This window comes from Meles meles, chromosome 9 (genome assembly GCF_922984935.1).
Source record: "Meles meles chromosome 9, mMelMel3.1 paternal haplotype, whole genome shotgun sequence".
Taxonomy (NCBI): domain Eukaryota; kingdom Metazoa; phylum Chordata; class Mammalia; order Carnivora; family Mustelidae; genus Meles; species Meles meles.
This window is the reverse complement of record NC_060074.1, coordinates 39111708-39125849: the sequence shown is the minus strand read 5'-3', so window position 1 is coordinate 39125849 and position 14142 is coordinate 39111708. Positions and strand designations below refer to the sequence as shown.

Genomic DNA, 14142 nt, shown 5'->3' with positions numbered 1-14142 from the left:
AAGTCCATTCTACAAATCTCTAGCATCAAAGGCTTTCTTCCATGTGATATTTTTGATACATAACTATAGAATATCTACCTCCATCTTACCCTTCAAATCCCACACACAACAAGAATGCTTTTACAGAGAAATAAGTCTTCAATAAAACTGCCTTATTCCCAATCTAGTTAGTCTTGCTGATTCTTACATGACAATGAATTCTTATATGAAATTCTTGAATTTCAATTCAATTTCAATATAAGAATTCAAATGAATTCTTATATGATTCTTATATGAAACACACAACAGCTGCCTTGTTCTGAAGGGAGGTCTCCAGCCACACTATTTCACCGCAGTTAGGTAGCTGGAAACAAAGTGAGAGACTGTACTTATGTCTCCCTAGTTGAGATCTGACTCACTGAGCAGAGAGAGGGGAATGAATGACAGGGTAACCCAATGGAGATGATGTCTGCCTTCTTTTGTTCTTGTCTCTGTTTCTTTTGTTCTTATTCTTGTCTCTGCTTTGCTTCATTTCTCCCTCACGTTAGCTTTTTCCACAGCTAAAAGAGGAGCTCAGGAACTCTAGAACAATCTGCACACTGCAGAAGGGGAGGTGGCTGGCAACCTGACTCTGCAGAAGTAGGGATGAAAGGTCTTCAAAGGAACTAACTCAAGGAGGGTGTGTAGCTGATGCTGCCCTTCCAGCTGATGTTTAGAACCATGATGGGAGGAGGGAATGTCTGTGGTCCAGTGTTGAGCTGGGTAGACTATCAGAACTGCAATGGACTGAGAATTATTGGCTTAATTTTCTCTCTTGCTTTGTGCTCAAGTGACAGGTCCAAGCACACACAATCAAAAGTAGAGAAAGGCAAAGACTACTGACCATGACTCCAGGCTACCTGTAGTGTGCAACCTGTGACTCTCTATGTAGCAAAAGAAGGACCAACTAAATAATGTGGGTTATATGGCAACAGATGATTTCCAGCTCAAAATTTATCAGTTCAGTGAAGACAGCGTCATTACACTGGCCCCTGGACCCACAAGGTCTGGCCACCAAGTTACTTGTTTGTGGGATTATCTTGTTTCTCTCCCTGACGTATTTTGAAAATGTCCCAAATTATATACAACTTTCAACAGTTAGTAAAGCTATAAAGCAATTAGGGATATGGATTTATTATTAAAATCACAGAAAACAGGAATGCACAGGAAATTAGCTATTTAGTTATTGAAAGTTATTCCCCTTTTCTTCTTTACCTCTTGACCGGAATCTTTTCTGTGGGGCCCTTTCACTATGAGTTCTGCCTCTCTTTTTCCCTGATAAAATAGAAAAATATAATAACAATCACAGACAAGCAGTTGCAATGCATATATTAGTGCTTTCCAAAATTTCCATTTAAGTATAACTTCCCCAAAGTCTGTATAATGGATAAAGAAAAATATATAATCCCTAGTGTTAAGATACCAAGAATTAGATAGCTAACAGGTTTATTTTATATTTTATTTTTCATAGTCCTACATTAGTAAAACAAAAAACAAGTGAAATCAGCATTCCACTGATACCTTAAGCAGTCATGTGTTAAGGGCTTCATAGATGTCAATTGTACATCTACTAATTTACTTAGTCTTTCCAAAAAACATATGAGATCAAGATGATGATTATTGCCATTACAGAAACTAAAATATTCAGAGAAAATTGAAACAAAAACTATAAAGTTAAGTGAAGGCATTCCAGGTTTCTTCTTGTGGAGAAATGGAAATAAACAGGTGTTCTGTGAGGGGAAAACCTACGACAGGTTTTACACATGAGACACATTCCACACACCTTGAATGAAGTCATTTATACGTTTGTGTTGAAAGTGATAATAAATGTGACCAAGGGCTTTGTTTACCTGGGTTTGGACAAAGATATTAGAATCTAAGAAACTACCAGAAGAAAACTAACCAAGAAGAATGGGTAGAATTGAGTCTTCCAAAATCTTAATTTCAAATAGTTATTAAGAATTGACTTGGTAGGTTTCTGGGGAGTGGGGAGGGAGGGAAGAGTGGTTGGGTTATGGACATTGGGGAAGGTATGTGTTATGGTGAGTGCTGTGAAATATATAAACCTGGTGGTTCAAAGACCTGTACCCCGGGAGCAAATAATACATTATATGTTAATAAAAATAATTTTAAAAAAAGAATTGACTTGGTAGGTGTTGCATCAGGGAATGTTCTTACTTTTTGCAAGTTTTGGCTATGGATATGCATGTCTGTTTGCTGTCATTCAAATGTGATTTAGATTCTAGGGCAGGAAGACAAATTCATTTTCTTCTTTCTGTGTTCAGTGCCCCACTATCTGGTGGTACTAAGTGGGATTATGTAGACCCCATAAGGAAATATTTTTGAGACTATCCAGTCCACTTCAGGTGCTATAAACTATAAGCAGATTATGAGCATATTAGACCAGCAAAGCAAAAAAAAAAAAAAATCTTTCAATTAAACCCAAAATGGACTGATTACTTGGTAAATAGCCCCACTTTCTGGACTTTATCCTACACAATTACTGAGAGAGTTTTCATCTCTTTAAGACCAAAATGGCCCCATGGACAAAAATTGATAATTAGACTTTATTACAACATCAGACAAGTTATAGACTCACAAGTCATCACTCATTGTTATTTAACCATTACAACCTGGGGACACAAAAATTAGTTATAACCTGTCTAACATTATTTAACCAAGATAAAATCACCAGAAACAAAAGATTGGTAAATTTCTATAAGAAAGTAAAAGATTTGGTTATTACCAGCCATGGGATAAGGAGAATAACTAAAGGAGTTTAAAGCAAATAACTAAAGGAGTTTAAGGCAAAAAGACAGATTAATCTTTTTGCCCCCTCTTGATTTCTCCCTCCAGAAAGTGCGATCACCAGCCAATAGAAGGTCATCCACCCAGTTAGCTCTCCAAGGGACTCTCCTCATCTCTTCTTCACCCAAGATGGTAAAGTGGTTATGGACTCTCTGGTGCTCTCTCATTACTCTCCTGAAGGTCTATGCTCACAGTACCAAGAGAAGAGATCCAGATATCTTACTCTTACCCTCCTATATCCCAGTCAGGCTTGGCACTAAAGCTCTAACCGCAGCCTTGAACAACCCAACAAATAGAGAGTCTTTTTTGGTCTCCATCTGTCCCTCTCCCTGGTTACGTCTTTCCTAGGACTGGTAGCTATGTTAAACTTATCTTTCATCAAACGCCTTAGGCCTAATATTTTTAGGGAGAAGAAGGAAACACACTGAAGTCCATTCTAGCCTATGGAGCTTTTGATAGAAGGAAACCTGGAGCTTAAAACCAACTAATTTATAATACAGCACCGTTGTGTTTTCCTTTGAAAATAGAGTGACTAAGCAAGACAGCATCTAACTAATTTTTTGTGTCCCCAGGTTGTAATACCCATTTAGTAATACAGAATCCCCCACCATGAATTCTATCATGGCATTCAATATATAATTTAAGGTTATTTTTTAAAATTGTTGGGCTTGGTATTAATTAATCTCTAATAGTAATTGTGACATTATTTAAATTATTTCCTGTTTTCCCAAAATTTTAGTAAAAGTCTCAATAGATGGGAACAATTCACTAAGTGTCAAGGAGGGTAACCAACTGTCCCAGTCCACCCAGGACTAAGGGGTATCCCGGATGCAGGGTTTTCAGTGGCAAAACTGGTAATGTCTTGGGCAAACCAGAGTGTGTTGGTCACCCTAGTTTCAAGCACCCCGCATCATAAGGCAACGGGACCAAGTCACCTATGTGACCATACAAAGTATCGGTGGAACAGGTTATGCCCGCTCCAGTTCTTTACTCATATCCACGCAGTAGAAGAATGGCTACGTTTCTCTGCAAAAAGTCAAGCAGTGGTGACAGACCGCACTGCGGAGTTGATGAAAGAATTTCACAGAGGAAAGAGCTAGCACTTGTGTACCCTGCATTCCCAGTGTTACCTCAGAGCTGGATCTGTCCAGGGACACACTTCCACGTTCTTGTCTCTCTTCTCTCATCTTCCCCCCCCCCCCAATCCTGGGGTGGCCCAAACCAGTAGCTGTTCAGTGTGGGTGGAGCCAAGAGAGAATGTGAGAAGAATGTGACCATGCCACATCCCCACTGCAGGTGGCCCAGACAGAGGTTTGCTCAGGCTGAAGGAGGGGAGGTGCTTTGAAATGGAGAAAATATTGAAATTTTAATACTAGTCCCCAAAGGACTCTCAACTACTGAAGAGGGACTTAACTCTTGTGACAAGGGAACAGGAAAACTATCAGGCATGCCCAAGTCAGGAAAAACTCCTCCAGAAGGTAGATTTGAAAGGGCAGTGAAAAAAAGAATTTATTTTCTACCTGTAATTTACCAAGTCTGGCCACATTAATAAACCAATGATGCAAGGTAAAGAAATTTCCACAAAAAGCAGAGAAAACTCAGGGAAAAGATTTTAGGTCCTGGGTAGATAAAAACTATTATATAAATGCAAACAATTTATAAGCCTGGCTCCAAATGGGTTTGCTTTCTAGATTTTGCTGCTCTCAAACTGACTGACAACTTAAGCTGTCAGTTTAAGTTTGCTAAATTTGTATTGACCCATGGGGCCAAGTAGAAGTGGCACAAACTTTATCTTACCCCTGATCTTGGCACGTCCTTGTACACGCATTTTCACTTTTCTCTCACTGGAGACCACCTGGCCAGCAGTGTCGCTTCTTTCTGGGGATAAGCAGGGGAAGATACAGAATTGGACAAAACAGCAGTTGACATAGAGACCAAAAGCAAGTGAGTAAACACCGGATTCAATTCTGAAGCCCCTTTTCCTATTCACTTAGCCAAGAAAGCCTGTTATGGTAAGGGATCTCAAACAGGTGTCTAGAGCATACTCTACTTTTAGGAGGGAAGAGTTTTAATTATGTACAAGATTTTATTGTACTTTGGAAAGTACAAAGTGGTTTAGAATTTATCTATGTGTTTATCTATGTACACCTAAATGAGAATGATATAATGATTAAATCCAAATATTTGGTATTTTGAAAATAAGTATTCTTGGGGCACCTGAGTGGCTCAGTGGGTTAAAGCCGCTGCCTTCGGCTCAGGTCATGATCCCGGGGTCCTGGGATCGAGTCCCACATCAGGCTCTCTGCTCAGCAGGGAGCCTGCTTCCCCCTCTCTCTCTGCCTGCCTCTCTGCCTATTTGTGATCCCCCTCTCTCTCTGTCAAATAAATAAATAAATAAATCTTTAAAAAAAAAAAAGAAAGAAAATAAGTATTCTTAAAATAGATGCTACCACATTTTTTTGCCCAAACAAAACTGTACACATTCACCAACAAGGCGGCCATGTAAATTGACAAGAACACAAGATATATAGATTGGTGAAAATTAATAATTTTAATTGGACTTCAAAATCTTATTATATGGCTCTGTTCTGAAATTGATGATCACATAGAAAATGAGTTCTAGGTCTCATTTTCTAGAAGAAAGGAGTGCTTTAGACCACTACTGAGGTACGCCTGGGTGGCTCAGTTCATTAAGCATCCCACTTTTGATCTCAGCTCAAGTCTTAATCTCAGGGTCATAAGTTCAAGCCCCACATGGGGCTCCTTGCTGGGCCTGGAGCTTACTTTAAAAAAAAAAAAAAGAAGAAGTAAAGCATGACTGAAATAAAAATAATTTCAGAGGTCCAACTAGAAGTAATACATAATATATTACTGGAAATGTAGAACATAAAAATTATATGAGATATCACTATTCTAGAGAGAGCCATAATTAACTTGTTCAAAAATATTCCCCTAGGCTTTTGTCTCTGTATATTTTACTATTTAAACAATATCTTTTCATTGCAAAATTTGAACATGTTTAATACATTTCCATACTTAAAAAACACAAATAATAACATAAATATCACCTATATTCCAATGACCATATATAAACCACTGCATATATTTTTATTGATGACCATCTATTGATTTTTCCATATATCCATATCTGTGTCTGTCTCTCTATAGACAAATATATAAAAATAAAAATTTATAAATATCTAAAAATACATTTGTACAAATATATATGTTTTTGGTTTTTAACCATGTGCACAGGTGCACACCCACCTATACATACAGGCTGTTTTTTTGCATTTGGCTTTCTCTGAAACATCTTAACAAATTATTACAATTTCTTAACCCAGCAGAGAAGCCACATATGGAGGATGGCACTGTCTCCTGGGATCATTTAGCTCTGGGTGATTCTGTGTTGAGTACTAAGCCATTTTGTGCAAGCCACTATGTTTTCAGGCCTCCTTGTTACAGCATCTTAGCTTATGTCCTCGTGGTGCAGCCACTAGGAAAGGGTCAGAGCCCAAGCAGGGAGATAAGAAGCAGGGCCTTACACTGAATTGCTTACCTTTTTGATGTACTCTTCCCTGATATCTCCTTTTAATCCTTGTCCAGGCATGGCCTTTCTTTTTTCCTTCGAACATAAGAGAATAAAGTTAATCATTCAGAGCTGTAAATATAATTCTCAAAGCCATAGATGTTAGTAGTTTCAAGTACTTTTTCAGGCCACAAGAACGGGATGAAATTCTTAAATACCAGCGCAGCTGTGTGAGGCTGACTACAGAGTTATGCTTTACTCCACACAGAGTTGGGAGACTACAGGAGACGACCTTCCTTTGAAAATTAAAAGCCAAAACCAAAAAACACTAAAACTGGAAAATAAACAGGAGTTTATTTTGGTGTCTTAGCCTGAATGACCACCTTTGGGGACGTATGTCAATGTTTCCTCCTCAAGAGTCAAATGTGCCATGAGGAGGCACACTCCTCATAGCAGGATCGCATCATGGATAATATGCCATGTTGGGAGTTGGGAGATGTTCTCAGCTTTGAGGTGGAGACTTAAACAATCTCTGTACTTGTAGATGTGACACAAATCCTCTCACTTCTGTGCCATCTAGTCCTGGAGGACTTAAAGAAACCATAGCAGGTTATGTGTTGTGCGGCATATGAACACATGGGTGTGAGAAGATCACTGGCACTGGGTAAATAGAGACCTTATCTGGTCACCATTGTGAAATAAAAATAGCCAGCTACTAGATTTTTACTGCCAAGAGTGAAGACCTAATCCATGGAGGGAGGCCTTATGACTCCCTGTTGAGATTCCCATTGTATTCGGAGGTGGATCAACTCAGACTCCAGGACTTACAAGGCAGGAAGGGCCTACAAATAAAAAGCCTTGCTCATCAAATGAAAATGATATGTGCAAGAATTCTGGGATTTTGCCCCGTTGGCACCATGGCTTTCCAGGACCCTGCCCAGCCCTGTGTAGGGGTTATGACTATGTGCCAAGGTCATGATAGACCTGTTTGTCTCTCAGCAGGGAGAGCCACATCACAAGGGACTTTTTTCCTGACCACTCCAGGACACTGATCAGGCCTTGACCTCCTCTGGGAGATATGGGTGGTGCCTCAACACCATCTACACTTTAGCTCACAGACCAGCTGACTCTGGCCACACCACTGTGGCCCTAGAAACTCATATGTGTCAGAAGTACGGCCTGAACCATTAGTAGTCCGACAATGGTACCCTTTAAAAAAAAAGCTACTTCCAATGCACTGATTGTCTGACTCTTTGTCCCTCATCTCTTCCTGGACACCCAACTCTGGAAGGCTCCTTGGTCACTGAAGGCAGCTGTGCCCAGAAACAGATCAGTTCCTTCCTGCATCATGATCAGGATAAAAGTGGTGGGGGATTAATGGTGTTAGACCAATTCTGAAAATTTAGGATTCTGTTCTGCCTGCTCTTGGAGATGATGCCTCGTTCTTTCTCCTATCAGTCTGGAGGGCAGAGCCTTCAGAGATCCTAGGGGATTCAGATTTAATTCTGATCTGATTACATTTTATGAAAATGCCTTTGCCCCACTTGTATCTGACCCTCAGGATAAAAGTCAGAGTGGGAATAAGAGATCGTAAGGAAAGGAGATGAAGTTACAGCCACCGAAACAGTACACACAGATTTTGTGGCAGAAACGGAAGAGCAAAAATCCAGACACCTGTAGAGCCTAGCAGGTATGGTGGAAGGGGAAGCATTAATGATATCTGCCTTGCAGAACTGCCCTGAAACCTACCTCCAGAGAGAAACTACCCCAGTACATATCTCTTACCAGAGACATGATGAGTCTACCTTTCTGCATCAGACAAGAAAACATAGATTGGCCCCAGCATCTACACATCCCATGCAAGATTCCTCTAGACATCATCCCTACCCCTACTCTCAGTCACTTGGAGGGGGGTGCAGTTAGGGAAGGCTGATGCCACTTGGTTTGTGTCATGGACAAAAAGGACAGATTGGGATGGACTATCCTCAGGAAGTGCCCCCCCAACTGAACCCCACCCCCAAATCAAGGACTAGATGCAATGAATGAAACTAGGAGCTCCAAGATTCATAGCTCACCAGGGGCCCACGTTGGAGGCACCATCCATCTTCCCCTGGTTGATGTATGTTCCATTAGGGAACCTCAGCAACTATAAATGCTTCCCTTTCAGAGTCAACATGTGTGCCCCTGGAATTGCACTTCTTGTGTGGAAATGCACTTCACTTGACCCCTTATGCAAACATGGTAAATTATACTTTAGGGTTGTCATTAGAGACCTAAATCATTTAGGCTTTATGACATTTGTTAAATACTGCAGGAAACAAATTGAATGGATTTGTTCTTAGCCTACACTGGCCAAATTAATCAAAATGGCAGATGGAGTGGTGTCTTCATAGGTAAATTTACCAGGATCTGCTGTGTTTTGTAAATTTGTGGGCAGGCAATTTTCCATGGCATTTCCACATGCCTCAAAATATCTTTGCAAGGGTGTTTGGGTAACAAACAACCTTGGAAGCCAGAGATAATGTAACCCTCTAGGTCAGGGAGCAGATTTGTTTACTGACCTCTATAAGATAGAAAACTCCCTCCTCTCCCCGGAGATTTGTTCAAGTTCCAGCTAATAATATGTTTCCTTCAAGGGTAAGGTTTGAGCAGGTGTGCCAGCAGCTTCCTCCTAAGATCGAGGTTTCTGAAGTGTGGTATTCCTCAACTTGAGCACAGCCTGTGTATGCCACCTCACCCCTAACATGGGTTTTCGGGGAGAAGAACTAATGTACCTATCCTATATCCCAGACATTTCATTCCTAGGTATTTATACAATGGATCTGAAGGCATGAACCCACAGAAAGACTTCTACAAGAATGTTAATGTTCACTGCAGCTTTTTCATATTAACAAAAAATAGGAAACACTTGCAGTATGTGTCAATAGGAGAATATATATACAAAATTTGATATACTTATATACTGGGTGATACTTTGAAAAGAAACTGAAGAAAATGCTGATATATCCAACAATGTGAATAAATCTGAAAAATATGCTGAGTTAAAGAAACCTTACATCAAATGAGAACATGCTCCAAAACCTCATTTATGGTTTTAATACAAGCCAAACCAACTTGCTGAGAAAACTTAGAAAAGTGGTTCTCTCTTATGAGTGATGGGTAAGGCTATACCAAAGGACATAAAGGTTCTTTGCAGGGGGATGGTCATGTTCTGTACCTAGATAAGGATTTGGGTTATACAGGGGGGATGCATTTATCAGAATTCATCAGATGATACACTTCGTATTTGTGCATTTCATTATAATGGTTATCTTAAAAGAAAAAGAAAAGAACTGAAAACAAATAATGAATTCTAGTTAATGATATGCAGGTTGAAGTATTTGGGGGGAAGTGTACTGATATCTGCAACTTTGAGATGTTTCAAACTTGAAGATGGGTTAGTGAAGAGAAGGAACAGACAAATGGGTAGATAGATGGAAACATGACAAAGTAAGAATAGTATAATGCAAATTATGAATCTACATAAAGTATCTTGGTATTTACACAAAATTCTCCCAAGTTTTCTGTCCCTAAACTTTCCATGATTCAATCATGGCAAAAAGAGCTTTGGAAAGAAAAGAAAGATTATTTAACAAGCAATGACACTTACAATAAAAGAAGAATTTTCATACACCACACAATAATTTGATAAGATGGCACAGTAATCACCTTACTGTATTGAGGAGAAATAAATGTCAACTTAAAATTTTTAATCTTGCTAAAAATGTTCGATCGAGGCAAATTTGCAAATATAAACTTGGAGAGTCTGCCACTTAGAGATCACTCACTAAAAGAACCAAAAGAATTAAGTCAGCTGAACAGAAGTCAAACCAAAAAAAAAAAAAGAAAGAAAGAAAAGAAAAGAGCTCTTTCCCATCTTGGAAGATGGTGGGTGACAAAGCTGAGATGCCGGAAACAAGGAAGAAGAAACCAGAAGCCAAGAAGACTGATGCTGGTAGCAAGGTTAAGAAGGGGAACCTCAAGGCTAAAGCACCAAAGAAGGGGAAGTCTGACTATCGCAGAAACCCCATCCTTGTCAGAGGAAATGGCAGGTATTCCCAATTGGCTATGCATTCCAGAAAGGCCACATACAAGAAAAAGTGATCAACAGCTAAATCCAAGGTTGAAAAGGAAAAGATTCTTGCTACTGTCACAAAACCGGAATGGTAGTAAAAAATACCTACAAAATATGTAGGTATTATCCTACTGAAGATGTGCCTTGAAAGCTGTTGAGCCACAACAGAAAACCTTTCAGTCAGCATTAGAAAACAGCAAGCTAGCATCACTCTTGGGACTATTGTCATCCTCACTGCGTGTCACAGAGGCCAGAGGGTGGTTTTCCTGAAACCACTGAGCAGTGGCTTCTTACTTGTGACCAGACCTCTCGCCTCAGTCAAGTTCCTCTGGTAGAACACATCAGAAATTTGTCATTGCCATCTCCACCAAAATTGATATCAGCATTGTGATAATCCCAAAACACGTCACTGAAGCTTACTTCAAGAAGAAGCTGTATAAACCCAGACACCAGGAAGGTGAGCTCTTTGACAGAGAGTAGAAGAAATATGAGATTACAGAGCAGCACAAGGTTGATCAGAAAACTACAGACTCACAAATTCTGCCAAAAACCAAAATTGTTCCGCAGCTTTAGACTACCCCCACTCAGTGTTTTCTCTCACAAATGGAGTTTATCCTCACAAATTGGTGGTATTAAATTTCTTACAAAGAACCTAATTAAGTAACTGATCATTTAAAAAGTAAAAGAAACAAGAGTAAGCACATAAAATTAAAAAAATATATTTTTAAATTAAGGAAATATCAACTTCAAAAAATGGTAATAGTTTCAACATTGTGATGAAAGAAAATTAAAAATAAAATGTTACAATATTACACAACAATAGCTACATGGTGATCAAATGCCCAATGTGTAGCCAATCCACATGTTCAGACCTTTGACATCACCTGGGATTGAGGCATGCTAAAGAGATGCCAGAAATCTCATCTCAAATTTTCAAAATAGCAGAGGAAAAGGAGGGAATATAGAATTCAATCTCAATCCATCAGAAAGCAGGAAATGAACATAAAAACACAGAAAAAGAATGGTCAACAGTAATATAGAAGATATAAATCCACATATATCAGGAATTCATGAAAAATGCAAAGTGAACTGAACTATTAAAAGATTAGGATTATCAGAGAAGATTATAAAAAAAAACTAAGTGTTGCTATAGGAAACATAAAACACAACTGTACAGGGGCACCTGGGTGGCTCAGTGGGTTAAGCTGCTGCCTTCAGCTCAGGTCATGATCTCAGGGTCCTGGGATCGAGTCCCACATTGGGCTCTCTGTTCAGCAGGGAGCCTGCTTCCCTCTCTCTCTCTCTCTCTGCCTGCCTCTCTGCCAACGTGTGATCTCTCTCTGCCAAATAAATAAATAAATAAAATCTTTAAAAAAAAAAGAAAAAAAAACACAACTGTACAAGAGGCCTTAAGGAAAAGGGAATAAAAAAATCCAAAGATAAAACAATAAAAGTTAAAATAACAATTTTAGCTTCCCCAGAAAGAGAATTTAAGGTAAAAGAATATATATTAGAAGGATAAGGAATAAAAGTGTGTGATTTAAAAAAATCCACTAAGTCATAACAATCATGAATTGCCTCAAAGTACTTAAAGTAAAACAACAGAATAAGGAGGAATTGGCAAATACACAATCATGTGGGAGAACTGAACATATCTCTGTGCGAACCCAAAACAGCTTAATTTAGAAGATTTAGAACAAAGTTTTTCTTGACAAAGGAGATGTGTATGGGGAGAAGCTAGAGCCCAATGTACAGTATTTTAAAGTGGCATAGGCCATTTACAAATACTGACCACACATTAGTGTGCAAAGGAACTTTCAACAAATTTTAAAGAACCGATGAGGTCAGTTGTTCAGACTGTGTTCCAGAGAGGCACCTTCCATTCCTATTTAACTAACAGAATACCTGCACTATCAGAGATGTCGATGTGTCTGTACAATACCCTAGTTTGTAATGTCCCTTTCAAGCTCCCATGGCCACCAGCTTAAGATCTGATCAGTAAGTAAGAGCAGGATATTGTTGTGGGAAGAAGAGAACTCTAAGAAAGCTTCTCAGGGAAGAGATAGACCTCTGGGGGAAGGTGTTTTTTGCTCTTTACCCTTTCTCCCTCTGTTGGCTTAACACATAGACACACGGCTGGAGCTCAGGAGGCACTTCAGACAATGACATGATTTTTTTAAAAAGATTTATTTATTTAATTAATTGAGAGAGAGAGAGGGAGTTTATGAGCTGGGGGAGGGGCAGAGGGAGAGAGACAAGCAGATTCCCCACTGAGCAGGAAGACCAGTGTGGGGTTGGGGTTCAATCTTGAGACTCTGGGATCATGACCTAGGCTGCAGGCAGACGCTTAACTGACTAAGCCACCCAGGCACCCTAGGACAATGACATGATCTTGACAGTGACTGAACTGAAAGTCAGAAGAAGCTCCAAAGTGAAGGGCCTAAAGTAGCCAAAGCAAATTTGAAAAAGAAAAACAAAATGGGAGGTCTTACACTAACAGACTGCAGCACTTACTATCAAGCTATAGTAATTAAGATGGTGTAGTATTGGCATAAAGATAGACATGCAGATAAATAGAAAAGAACGTCCAAAGTTACACCCAAACACATATGGGCAACTGACTTACCGACAAAGATGTCAAGGTAATTAACTTATTAATTCAATGTGAAATGATCTGGAACAACTGGATATCTGAATATCAGAAGGAAGGAAGGAAGGAAGGGAGGGAGGGAGGAAGAGTGGGTTCTTACCTCACACCATGAGCAAAATTAACTCAAATTGGATCACAGATCTGAATGTAAGAACTAAAAACCATCAAAGTTCTTGAAGAAAATCTTCAAGCAAAGATTTGAAGAAAATCTTGAGCAAAGATTTCTTAAATAGAACTGTTGCAAATTATAAAAAATACTGTTACACTTCTAAATAAATTTTGCTCTTTGACACTAAGAAAATGAACAGAGAAGCTACAGATTATATGGTATATAACCAACAAAGGACTTGTATCCAGAATATATTAATAACTTTACAAGTAGAAAATAGACAACCCAAATAAATATGGATTAAAAAATTTGAATAGAACTCCACTAAATGAGATCTATGGGTGACAACTAAATACATAAAAAGATGGTTCAGCACCATTACTCATTAAGAAAATGCAAATTAAAACTATGAATTACCATTAGACACCTATGAGGATGGCTAAAATTAAGATTAGCAATACAGAGTGTTAGTAAATATATGGAGTAATTGAAACTTTCTACATTGCTGGTGGGAATATAAAAAGACACAACAACATAAAAAATACTTTGGCAGATCCTTAAAATGTTGAATATGTACTTATGTTCATATGACCCAGTAGTATCACTCCTACATATTTACCTAAGAAAAATTAGATCATATGTCCACCCAAAGATTTGTATGCACATGTTCCTAGAAGTTTTATTTGCAATAGCCAAAAACTAGAAACAACCCAATGTCTATCAACAGGTGAGTAGATCTGTGGAATATCCATATAATGAAATACTTCTCAGCAGTAAAAATGGAGTGACTAATGATCACATACCAGCATGGATGTGTCTTAAAAGCTTTATGCTAAATGAAAGGGCCACGAGGGGCACCTGGGTGGCTCAGTTGGTTGAGCCACTGCCTTCAGCTCGGGTCATGGTCCCGGAGT

General features: G+C 39.0%; 1 protein-coding gene and 1 pseudogene across 10 annotated transcripts in view; one reads left to right on the top strand and one right to left on the bottom strand.

The window, feature by feature from the left end:
- LOC123950651 (nuclear body protein SP140-like protein) overlaps positions 1 to 14142 on the bottom strand; it is a 78379-nt gene that overhangs the window by 12774 nt on the left and 51463 nt on the right. For all 10 annotated transcript variants that reach the window (XM_046018831.1, XM_046018830.1, XM_046018826.1 and 7 more), the window contains 3 exons: positions 6386 to 6451; positions 4624 to 4704; positions 1234 to 1293 (listed from right to left, as the gene is read on the bottom strand). In XM_046018831.1, the coding sequence (XP_045874787.1) occupies positions 1234 to 1293; positions 4624 to 4704; positions 6386 to 6451 (207 nt within the window). The remainder of the gene's footprint in view (positions 1 to 1233; positions 1294 to 4623; positions 4705 to 6385; positions 6452 to 14142) is intronic.
- LOC123950857 lies at positions 10280 to 11125 on the top strand (annotated as a pseudogene).